This window comes from Canis lupus, chromosome 37 (assembly GCF_011100685.1).
Source record: "Canis lupus familiaris isolate Mischka breed German Shepherd chromosome 37, alternate assembly UU_Cfam_GSD_1.0, whole genome shotgun sequence".
NCBI classification, from domain to species: domain Eukaryota; kingdom Metazoa; phylum Chordata; class Mammalia; order Carnivora; family Canidae; genus Canis; species Canis lupus.
The window spans coordinates 21,838,489-21,850,935 of NC_049258.1; the positions used below are offsets into that span (position 1 = coordinate 21,838,489).

The following is a 12,447-nucleotide window of genomic DNA, read 5'->3' on the forward strand; positions in this document are numbered from 1 at the left end:
CTCTTCGTTAGAAAGTACAAGGATATAAACTTCAGTTAAGAGGTTCCATGCAATCAGGGTCCCTGAGTGGCTCATTGCATTAAACATCTGCCTTCGGTTCAGGTTGTTATCTCAGGGTCCTGCGATAAAGCCCTGCATCAGGCTCCCTGCTCAGCAGCGAGTCTGCTTCTCCCTCTCTGAACGCCCCTCCTCCCTCCCCTACTTGTACTCTCTCTCAAATAAATAAATATAATCGTAAATAACTGATTCCATGCATCCTTTATCCTACAGAACCATTGACATTCAAGTGTGTTATTCACCACTATAAGACTCACCAAATAACACACTATTGAGTCAGCTTGAGTCCATCGTGATTCCTTTATAAAAATGACATAGCCAAGTCATTAAAATGATACAACTTCCATTTCTTAAAGAAGGCAGATTTTATGGAAATAAATCATGTAGCCTGTATATTTAACCAGAAGCAAGTTGAGAATATTCACAAGAAAAAGACTTAAACCAGCAATGTCTTTTCAAAATTTCACATGGTTACTTTATTATCAAGACCTTGTTATTACAAAAATCTGTTCCTTCCTATAACCACTGGCAAAGCTTCTGGAGCAGGTTCAGTAAAACAGCATCTACAATCATGAAACGAAATGTTTTAAACACTATGGTCCATTAAGACTTGCCACAGATTTAAAAGGGAAAAGAAGTTCAAAAATAAAAGTGAGGCAGAAAGAGAAATTTTTTTTTCTATGTACATAATCAATCAGTCCAACTGCTTATCATACTTCTTAAACTGGTCTTAACCAGGACAGATAATAACAGAAATGGATGAGAATAGATGAGTCACAGTGCTGGTCATAGCCTTAGCCGGATCTGACCTATCAGTGGAGACTATGATCACAAGGACAATGGGAGCTGCATTTAAAAAGGACATGAATACCAATTGCTAGAGAGAAACTGTTCTACAAACCAAATTAATTTCAAACTACAGATTAAATTAATAATAATCCAGATCTTGATAAATCAAGCATTCCTACTATAAAATCTTCAAAGCACAAAGCTATAACAAAGTTTTTTAAAACTAATTCTAATCCATCATTTGCTTCATAAAAAGAAAGTTTCATTAAAAATACTATCTTTTTTAAATTTTTTAATCTGAAATAATTAGATTCATTGGAGGATTCACAGAAATGTACAGTGGAGCCCCATGAGTCCTAAGGGAATCCAAGAGTAAGAAAACAAACAAGTGCGAGCAGGGAAGGTGAAAGGCAATTCTGAAGGCGGTGTGCTTAACCACCAACAAGAAGCAGATAAGGATGATACTTCTTCATCAGAGGTTTGGATAATAGCTGGTATTAATTGCCTCAAATCAGGTAGTACAAGGCAGTCTAAAGTTCTCATAGCTCCCAAAAATATACTGGATCAGCTAAGAAAGCATGCATAGTTTTCAGACATCTTAATATGAGGGGCGCCTGGTGGCTCAGTCAATTAAGCATCTGATTCTTGCTTTCAGCTCAGGTTATGATCTCAGGGTTGTGAGGTCGAGCCCCATGTCTAGCTCCACACTGGGTATGGAGCCTGCTTAAAATTCTCTCCCCATCTCCCCCTGTCCCTCCCCAACCCCTAAAAAAAATCGTAAAACAAAAGCAATAAATTATTTAATGTCATGGTAGTATATTTAAAACAGGTGTTTATTATAAAGTTAAATATACCATGAGAGTGATATGGATAACTTAAGCTTAAAATTCTACTATACATTCGTTCACTCTTCATTAAAATATTTCATAGTGTAGAAAAAAAGAAATTAAAAAAAGACTAAAAAACACTTCTGTGGACGTTCATCAAGAACATCTAAATGATATCATTAATATAAGAAGCTTTGTTTAAAAAAAAAGCATTAAGTTCCTTAAATAATTATTGGCAGTAGAGCACCATAAAAAATGAAATTCGTCAACTTAATTCATTTTGTAGTTCTCCCACATCCAGTACTTACATTCAAATTTTAAGATCCAACATCCATTGAGAATCCCAAGCATACATTTCAGGGTACTTTGAACTGTATCCCCAGGAACAATGACATGAGTTACTAGAATATAAAAAAAAAAGAAGAGAAACAGAGATTTAAACCAAAATAATTCTTTAACTATTATACCAGCTAGTCTGTGCTTCATAACCTGAATCTTCTTCAAAAGCAACAATTTTGGGACACCTGGGTGGCTCAGTCGGTTAAAAGTCTGCCTTCGTCTCGGGCTGTGATCCCAGGGTACCAGGATCAGGCTCCCTGCCCAGGGGGGCATCCGCTTGTCCCTCTCCCTTTGCCCTTCAACCCTGCTTGTAATCTCTCTCTCGCTCTCTCTCAAATAAATAACATTTTTAAAAGACAAAAAGCAACACTTTTTACACTTAAATATTAGACTTTTTTAAAGTTAGTATCATTCTCCATCCTGGTCAACAACATGAAAAATCAGACCATAAACCCTGTATCTGAAAGCCACATTAGCAAACATTATTTTTATTTTCAAACTATAACTAAAGAATTAAAGCACTACATTGCACACAATTTATTTGTCATTAGTGAACTCTTAAGTTTGCCCTTCTGACAACTATTCGGTCCTAAAATATGTGCAAAGCTTTAAACTTAACATTTTCTGACTAAATTAGGCCTGCAAGTAGTTTATAAACACATTTTCAATGTATTACAAAATTCAAAGTATACTGCTAATCCCCAATGGTTAAAGCATAAATTATCAAGGGAGGTCTACAAAGGAATTATCTATTTAAAAAATTTTTTGAACCAAAAATAAATATATAAAAATCCTCACCTGTATTGTCAAATTCAGCACATTTTTTAGCCTTAAGAATTGCTGCAAGCTCACTGAGCATTTTCTGTTGTTCTGAAGAAAGCCCACTGCCTATAAGCACAAGAGGTCCATCCCTACGCTGACCAGTGTTTGGCTATTAAAAAAGGGGAGATACAACAGTGTTAAAATCACTTAAAGACTAGAAAAAGATATAAACTGGCTTTCACTTGATAGAAGCTTAAGTCTCAGTATTTAGCTTCCTCTCTACCTAGTAATTCCCCACCATCTCCATTGAATCGTCACTCAAAGCCTTAATGCTCAATGCATTTCAAGAGTTATTTTATTAGTCCTTTATTTTTCCCCCAATAAAACGCTATTTGGAATAGCAATCTAAACCCAGAGCTCTTGTTTCCTTGATTCTAAATTGGATCTCTCTAGGATTTTACAACTTAATTCCGTCACCAGTAAGCTGCTTTTTTTTTTAAGTAACCCAAAACATCCATTTAAAATTATCAATTCCCTATGTCCCCTCTACTAACTTACTTCACAAAAGTTCAATCCAGTTTGGCCTTATTTTAAACTGAGGTTATGTGAAAAATGAACACTAAAGCTTCTAACAGCACTCAGCTCAAAAATAGAAAACAAACTCAACATCAAAACAGCTACCTATCAAAACCAAGAAAATTAAAAAAGACAAGAGAATACAAAACTTAGATCCACTAACAGTAATAACTCAATGTAGCTCATGAAAAGGAAAGAATTGCTTTAACAAAGACCAGTATTTCACTTGAACAGTAAGACATAGAACTTACAGAAGATCAAAACAAAATAAAGAGAAGACACGAATGGATAGCATTCGAGATTAGAAATGAAAGATTCAAAGAAACAATAAAATAATGCCTCCAACAGCAGCCAACAGAACTTCACAAATAGAATTGGAATGAGTTAGCTACAAGCTACCTGATAAAAGATAAGCAATGACCCAGCAAAAAAAAAAAAAGGAAAAAAAGCAAATCGGCATAACTGTATAGAGGACACTGTATTAGACGACAAAATTAGAGGACAAAAATTACCAAACACAGTATGGTAATTTCCAAATACAAGACACAGGGCCCTCTGACACGTGACTTTATATGCAGAGGATTTCTGGGTTCTCAAAAGCCCCAAAGAACACAAGTGAAACACTGAAACTATGATCACCAACACAGTTCAGCAACTAGATTCGAGAAAGTGAGTATTTAAATATTCACTTCATATATCAGAGTAGTGATAATTCAAACAGTCTGATACCTGACAATGTAACATCTAAATTGTTAGCTACATCTATAAACAGAGCTCATTCATTCAAATCTACTGAATGGATTCTACTCTGTATTAAACAAGTATATATATAAGATTTTTTAAAAAAAGATTTCTATAAAAAGTTTTTTACACAATATACAGCAGTTAAAATCAGTTTCCTAAATTATTCATCTAAGGTTCAAACTGCAAAGGTTTTCCTGGACAAGCTACACACATCACATACACATTTATATCACATTTCTATATATGTGTCTTTCTTATTCACTAAGTTATAAGGTGATGTAACCATGTCTAACCTAAACATTGTAAATATTCTGTAAAATGAAAATAATGCAGGATACTTTATGATCAATTACTAAATAATAGCAAAAAACAGTCATTCAAAAATTACTGTGTTATACAAATAAGTGCCACAAAAATAGCTCTAAATGGAACACATTACTTTCCAATTTATATAACTCTACTTCAGCTAAATGAGTTCTCTGCACAAAATACAAGAGTGAAAAGATATCAATTCTAAATATAGCATATGATACTATTTCCATCAATCCAAGAAAAGCACCAAAGTGGGTCAAGCATTTTCCTATCATAGTTTTAAAATTTGAATAAAGAATAGAAACTGGCACTAATTTCTCATAGTTAAGGAATACTATTTAAAAAGAAAAAAGATAAAGCAAACAGCCACCAAAGCTATACATTTGATTTGGAACAGGAGGTGAGGGGTACGGGAGGCATTTGGTTTGAATAAGCAGAGGTCTTAAAATCACGAAGTTCAAAAAATGTTCAGAAAACATCCCAAGGGTTCAATATCCTGATTTTATAGGTATGAGTCATTATATGTACAACAGCATTAAACTCTTATTTAAAGAGTTAATCAGACATGAAAATTTGTCTTAAACAAATTATTCTTAATTAATGAGTTTATAAAAAATAGGGTTTAAAAACTACAAAAAGAACAAAAAGGGTAAATACGCTGCTTGAAGGGATCATGGGCAGAGAAGTAACAAAATAAAGAAGGCAAGCAGCTTTTCAAGTCATTAGAGACAGCTTTTCAATTTTAAAACTGTGTTTTCCAACCACCAGGAAACAAAAGTTCTAAATGGGAAGTAGAGACACTCAAACCCCACCCACTTCTCACCTCTTTCCCCCAACATGATGCTCTTCCTGAAGCAGCTCCTGGGACAGCTTGGAAACGCATATTTAGCACGCACTATTTGCACACACTGTTCAAAAACTGGGATTACTACAGTAACAAAAGAGGCAAGTCCCTGACCTCACAGTTTACATTCTAGTTGGGAGAGGGGTAAAAACCCAATAAAATAAAAATATATTTTGGCAAATGATTAGTGGTACGGGAAAATAAAGCTGGGTTTGGGGGCTAGGAAGCACTGGAAGGTTGCTATGTTCAGATCCCGTAGTACGGAGCCCTCTCGGATAGGACTACTCCAGAGCAGGACTTGAAGGGGGTGACGCAGCTCCCTATAACTGCTCCTGGCAGAGAAAATTGCCAGTGCAGAGGATCTGAAATGGGAGCACACTTGGTGGATTCAAGGAACAGTAGGCAGCCCAATGTGGCTAAAGAAGAAGGAGTAAAAAGGGAGTCTGGCAGCAGCTGAGAAGCCAGATTCCAGAAAGAGACAACCATTTCAACCCTGAACTTAGATCTAAGGATCTTTTCCTTAGCCAAAAATCTACCACTAAGATAAGTAAATAATGACATTCTCAGGCCATGTCCATGTGACATGCAGAAAGTGTAAGTTTCTCACATTTAATAAAAATAAACGGGAAACGGACAGCAGAATGGAAAGGAGAATAACCGATGCCCTCTTCTCTGATGGACAGCACCACTTTCACACTCCAAGAATACCGTAAACGCAGCCTTATTTTTGACACATTTAAAATACCCTGTCTCCAGCTTGGAGGAACACTGGCAAATGACCACTTGGTTCTTAGTTCTGTGTTCTGCTGGGAGGGTTCAAGTCCAAACGAATAAGATAAATGGCAATTCATAGTTCTTAAATATGGTGGGACTGAAGGAGTACTGACCTAAGATCTAAGAAATTCAAGTTCTAATTGATCTCTTTAAAAAAAAAAAAAAAAAAAAAAAAAACAAAAACAAAAACCTGACTTCCCTGCCCCTTTTTTGATAATTGCTCCTTAACCATAAGCAAATCATACTACGTTTCAGCTTTCTCATTTGTGAACCAAGAAAATTAAACTGCTGATTTCTACTTTTCCCTTCATTACCAAAATTACAGCTTGGGGCACACTTGCCGGGCTGACGTCCAGAAGGCAGGAGACAGAGTTCTCAGAGCCCAAGAGTAACAAACCCATGACAGCACCTATGACCCCCTTCAAGTGCCTTAGGTCACCTCCTCATCTTCAGCAAGAGATCAATCACCATGCCGCTGCCCTCACTAGACAAGAAGGGCAGGACCTCTGGTCGTAGACCTCAACTCATCTCTTTCTCTCCTCCTCCTCCACCTGGGCAGTTGCAATGTGTCCACCACACTCCTCTTCTTTCCCTGCCCACACACCCCACCATTTCACATCAGAGCTCGGTCTACCACATGGTCTCTCAACCAGTCTCTGGTCTCAGCCCACTCCGAGCTGTCCTCTGTACCAACAGCACTGACGATGCCCCCTTGAGTAGGGCAGTAATGTCTACACTTCTCGGGATTCAAAGCCCTTACAATCTGACCCCAATCTCACTCCTGACCTCTGGTTTCTTTCTAATAATAATATACTCTGCACTCCACCCACATTAAACTTAGTTTTTGAGATTTCGAAAGTTCTTTGCACCTCCTCGCCTTTGAGCTATTGTTCCCTAGATTTGGGCTTCCGTTCCCACTCTGTATACCTTATGGGGGGGCGGGGGACAATGCTCACTGAATCCATGCCTTACTTCCTCCACACAAAGAGATCCCAATTTTTACAGATACCCACTCTTTGAGGACTGATTGTGTCTTCAACCACAAGGTATGTCAACACCAATAAGACATAGGGCGAAGTTCACTGGAAAGCTTCTGGGAAAGGTTTTAGCCCCTCTTTTAACACTGGACACTGTCACATCGACATTGTAGCAATCATCCTACAACCAGGCAGGGGAGATGAGGGAGGACAGAGCCAACAAGTCAAGGATGGAATTGTACAAAAACAAAGAATTTGGGTTTCTGGTGCAGCCATTTAATTGCTGAACTCACCAAAAAAATCCATCTATACTGAGATGATCTTTATATAAAAATAATATACTGCCTTTAGGCATTCAGCTAAATGTTTTGTTAGTTGCAGCCAACAGCATTCTATTACGTATCTTGCTAAAACTTTTACCTTATAAGTTTACATGACTTCTTTGCCACCCTCTCTGTGAAGCTCTGCTGATCAGTCCTGAAGTTGGCTTCTTCCTTCCCTATGAATCTACTGTACATTTTTATGGCTTCTATTATAAATTTATTATAGTATGTAATTAACTTTTTAACATCTATATTTCTCACTAAACCATGAATTCCTAAAGAATAAGCATTCTTTCCACTTTCTCTAGCTTATAGCTCTTTCCTAAGCTACAGGTTCAACAGGTTTCCTGCCTTACAGATACAAAATTGGCAGAGAATTAATTATTTCCTTCTCCATATCAGGAAATGGTACCACCATTTACCACTGCATTGCTAAAGTCACACTAATTCTAGTATGTGTCCACACTTCATATATAATCCATCAGAAAGTTTGTTGCCATTAACTCAAAAATATCACTAATCATTATTTCTTATAATCTCCACTGCTATTACTTTAATCCAGGTGATCATACCTGGATGAAACCTCCTCAGTAATCTCCCTGCTTCTGATTTTGTCCCACCCCTCTCTATTACAAAGCAGCTGGAGTGAACTTTCTAGAACATAAATCATGTTATTCCCTTAATTTAAATCCTTTCAGTGGTTACCACTATTCTTAGATTAGACACTGACATCGCCAGCAAGTATGACCTTCTTCTCTCTACCCTTCAAGCATGCCAAGCTCATCCACTGAAAGACCCACACAACATTTGCTATTTCCTCTGCTTAGAACACTTGTCCTCCAGATAATGGATGCCTACTCGTCCTCCTCATTCAAGTTTCAAACAAACATCAGCTTTCTGGAGGCCCTCCTCAATGACACTGCTAAAGTAGTACCTTTTCTGGAGCCCTCAACTGCCACTCAATCACACACTACAAAATCTATAAACCACGTATTTATAAGTTCCTGAAATTATTTCATTTATATTAGTTGACATATTTATAATTTCTCTCTTTCCTATCTCTCATTAGAATGTTAGCTCCTTGAGAATAAGAGTTCCACCTATCACATTGGTTGCAGTATGAATGCTCCCTAAAATATATGGGGGAGATAAAAAAAAAACCCACTTGTTGTTAGACTTATTCTAACAGTCTTTGAATTAACAATACCTAATGCAAAGGAAGCGTTCAATAATTGTGTGGTGATTGAAAGCAATTTGCTAACTGGAAATTTTCCTATTATATTCCTTTCAATAAAAGACAGAAATTCCCCAAAGCCTAATCCATACTTACTACTGAGTAATGGCGAGTTGATGATGATTCATTCTTCTCTGGTAGCAGCAATAGTGATTTCATATTTTCATTGTCTGCATAATCCACAGGCCGCAAACCAAATATGTTACTGGTGAAATAAGTGCAGATGGGTTTAAGTAAATAAAATGTGTGCCTTGATTTTTAACTAAATGCACCAGGGGAAGATTTTTTCCAACTTCCTTAATAATATACAACTTTAGTAAGATAAATGACTCATAATTCACATAAAGCCTAAGGATCAAGTATCACAAGCTGCTGAATTCAATGAAAAAAAGGATGCGAAATTTCAATTTGACATCAACCATTTCTAGGGAGTATTTTTAATTGAATATGTTGTTACTTACACATGAATTTTTTCACAACTCTGTATTCTTCTGTATTCATATTCATATTTTTAATATAGCTTCATAATCATTAATCACCAAGGGCAAGATGCTTTCAAATGCAAATAAAAATAATTTACCATAGCTATCATAGGCTCTATATTCTACATAAACAAACACAGAAATTAGATAAATACATAGGACAGGCATTCAGATCTGCTAGAAAGAAAACCATGCCACATGACAAACAAATGAATAAAGCAGTGAACGGGGCACTTTTAAAATTAACTTTAATATGTATGTACATTATATAGTAATCACAGCCATCTAAGAGAATCAACTGGTGGTTTAGGAAACAACACAGACTTCTCAGAATGTACTAATTCACAAGTCGGAGATTCTGGAAGAGAATTCAGAAATAGTAGAAATCTGTTATTTCAAAGATAAAACAAAGAGAACAAGGTTCCAATGATGATGAAGGTTGTGTTTTCCTCGTTTATTCCAATAACAGGCAATATTGCCCATCATTAGTTTTTTAATTATAAGTAAATTGTTAAAAATATACACTTAGTCTACTCTTCCACTTCCTACGTGTGGTTTCCAAATAATTTTAATATATTGTATTATGACAAAAAAAGTTTCCTAAGGGCAGCCCCGGTGGCTCAGCGGTTTAGCGCCGCCTGCAGCCCGGGGTGTGATCCTGGAGACCCTGGATCGAGTCCCACATCAGGCTCCCCATGTGAAGCCTGCTTCTCCCTCTGCCTGTGTCTCTGCCTCTCTCTCTCTCTCCTCTCTGTGTATTCTCATGAATAAATAAATAAAATCTTAAAAAAAAAAGTTTCCTAAAATGAGCATTCTTTTTATATGCTTTCAGGGTTTTTAAGATTATGGTATATCCAAGTAATGGCCACTGAAGTGCACATGAAAATGCAATGATTTCAACAGGACACAAAACGATACACATGATACAATACCAGTTTTTAAAACTGTCCTGAATATACAGAAAAGATCTAGAAGATCTAGAAACAGAGTGGAAGGAAGAGGAAGGTGTCAACTCTGATGCCGCATGAAGGGCAGGCACACAGATGAGAGATAGAAGCACCAATCTGGTTTGGAGACAAGGTCATTATGAATGACCCTGGAGAAAGTGGTTTTGATAGCAAAGCAGGAAAAGATAGCTAATGCATTAAGAAATGAACCCCAGTAACCATTTCTCTAATGACTGCCACTCATGACTCAGGTTCATTCGCTCCTCTTGTAATGTACCCGTAAACACTGATAAATTTGTACTCTCAGATTTCCGTTTAGACCTAGGTTCAATAGTTTGCAATCTTTCTCTAGCAACAGTCTTTCTCCGGCCAAGAATCATACTGTGTTTCTGCTTTCTGATTTACAACCAAGTGACAAGCCACTGCACTGGATTTTGGGTCTTTCTGAATCCACATACATTTATAGCAGATGGTCTCAGTTTACTGCAAAAGGCAGTGGATTTCATCCACTATACTTGATATTTCTTCATTTCATTCTTTTAAATTACTGTACTCACATACCAAATAAACAATCTCCTCACACATATATTCTGTAAGTATGACAATCAAAAACTAGGAATATGAGATAATGAATCAATATTCTAGGTCTTAAACCACCAAGTACAAAAGTGAATAAACAACAAAAAAATGTGTCACACCCTATGCCATCAAAAACAAAAAACAAAAAAAAACTGTACACCGCCAGAGGATCTTTTTAAGACAACTGTAAATTTTAAAAAGACAACTTCAAAGAAATAAAATGTGAAAGCCTAAGAAATAAACTTTAATAAATAGTAACTATAGTATAGTTTGTTTTATATAAATATGAATTTAAGTCCACTCTGATAATAGAAAACAATGTTAATGGAAATATTTCCCAAAAGTACTACCATCAGCCAGTGGTCTGCAAACAAAAAGTAACCAGTAAAACAATTGTCTGAACAAGTAAGATGCTTATACTGTCTAAAGTTCTCCTTCATAAAATGACTGGCATGATTCTAATTTACATTTACAGTCCTTACTACACAAAGCTCACTATCTCATATGGTCTTTAAACATGCACTTGGATTATGGATGCTTCTGCTTATACACAGTTCAATAAACCCTTAGCTCTCTTGTATTGCTAATGAACTGGCAAATGGTACATACAAATGCTACAGATTGAAAGATAATCAGTTAAACCTCAGTCCTGCATCATGGGAGATGGAGCCTATTAAATCCTGTCATGTTTCTGCTTTGTCGTGGATCACTGACATTTGAAATTAGAATCAAGTTTTAATAATGTGGCACCTTCAAAAACCCACAGCAAGACCGGGCATAGGTAAGATTTCTCCTTTATCACATGGACACAAAAAAGTCATACAACTTTTCCCCCCATAATGATATATTTGAATGCATGAATTATTTTCTTTAGACTTAGTGTAAAAAATCAGTTTCAAATGTACAAAATTAGGGGTGTCTGAGTAGTTCAGTCAGTTAAGTGTCTACCTTGTGATTTCAGCTCCTATCATGATCTCGTGGGTCGTGAGATCAAGCCCCGTGTCTGTCTCTAAACTCAGTGGAGAGTCTGCTTGAGATTCTCTCCCTCTTCTCATCTACACCCACTTTCTCTCTCCCTCTCTCTAAAATAAATACATAAATCTTTAAATAAATACATAAATAAAATGTACAGTTAGATATATCTTCTTTTTTGAAAAAAAAAAGTAATACTTGGGAGAAAAATCACAAAAGACTACCAATGTGACCGATTATTAATTGAAGACAATGAGAATAACTTTCCTCACTAGGATTCCTTTTGATCACTAAGACTGATGACAAGGAAGTTACTAAAGAGTTGAACTGCTGTGTTTAACAGTGCAGTCTTACCCCACAGGCAAGAGTTCAGAATAGAGTATAGCCCTTTAGTGTCCTTTCCACTCAAGAATATACTAGAACCTGTCCACAACTAGGCCCAAGAGAAGGTGTACCACTCAAAAAAAGGCAGAAGGAGAGATGGGCAAATTCAAACTTGAACTTACACATACAGGTCTTTCAGTCCCAAACACTCATGCCAAAAGGCATTTTAACTAATACTAAACCTATCATGCGTGACAGGCTACCAAGACAGTGTCCATGAATGAAATCCTTTATGAATCCTATAAAATTGCAAACACATACATTTTAATTTTCAAGTCACTGGCTGGCTGTGGAGCAGGAAAAGGCACAGAAATTCAAAACAGCAACATTCCTTTTTTAAATTATAAAACATAAATTATCTGTTATAGAAGATTATTTTTATAGAAGATTAATTTTTTAAAAATTAACCAGGGCAGAGGACAATTAATAGGTCCAATGGTCCATGTACTATTTTCTAATTATGAATTCTACACCCCTGCAGGGGAAACTGTGTTAATGGCAGACCAAGTACCAAATCCTACAACT

At 36.4% G+C, this 12,447-nt stretch overlaps 1 protein-coding gene across 1 annotated transcript in view; it reads right to left on the reverse strand.

Moving 5' to 3' along the window:
• Positions 1 to 12,447, reverse strand: part of BARD1 (BRCA1 associated RING domain 1) — a 78,691-nt gene that overhangs the window by 11,563 nt on the left and 54,681 nt on the right. Inside the window, exons 7-9 of the mRNA XM_038585905.1 lie at positions 8,655 to 8,763; positions 2,811 to 2,943; positions 1,982 to 2,074 (exon numbers count right to left, since the gene is read on the reverse strand). Of these exons, the coding sequence (XP_038441833.1) occupies positions 1,982 to 2,074; positions 2,811 to 2,943; positions 8,655 to 8,763 (335 nt within the window). The remainder of the gene's footprint in view (positions 1 to 1,981; positions 2,075 to 2,810; positions 2,944 to 8,654; positions 8,764 to 12,447) is intronic.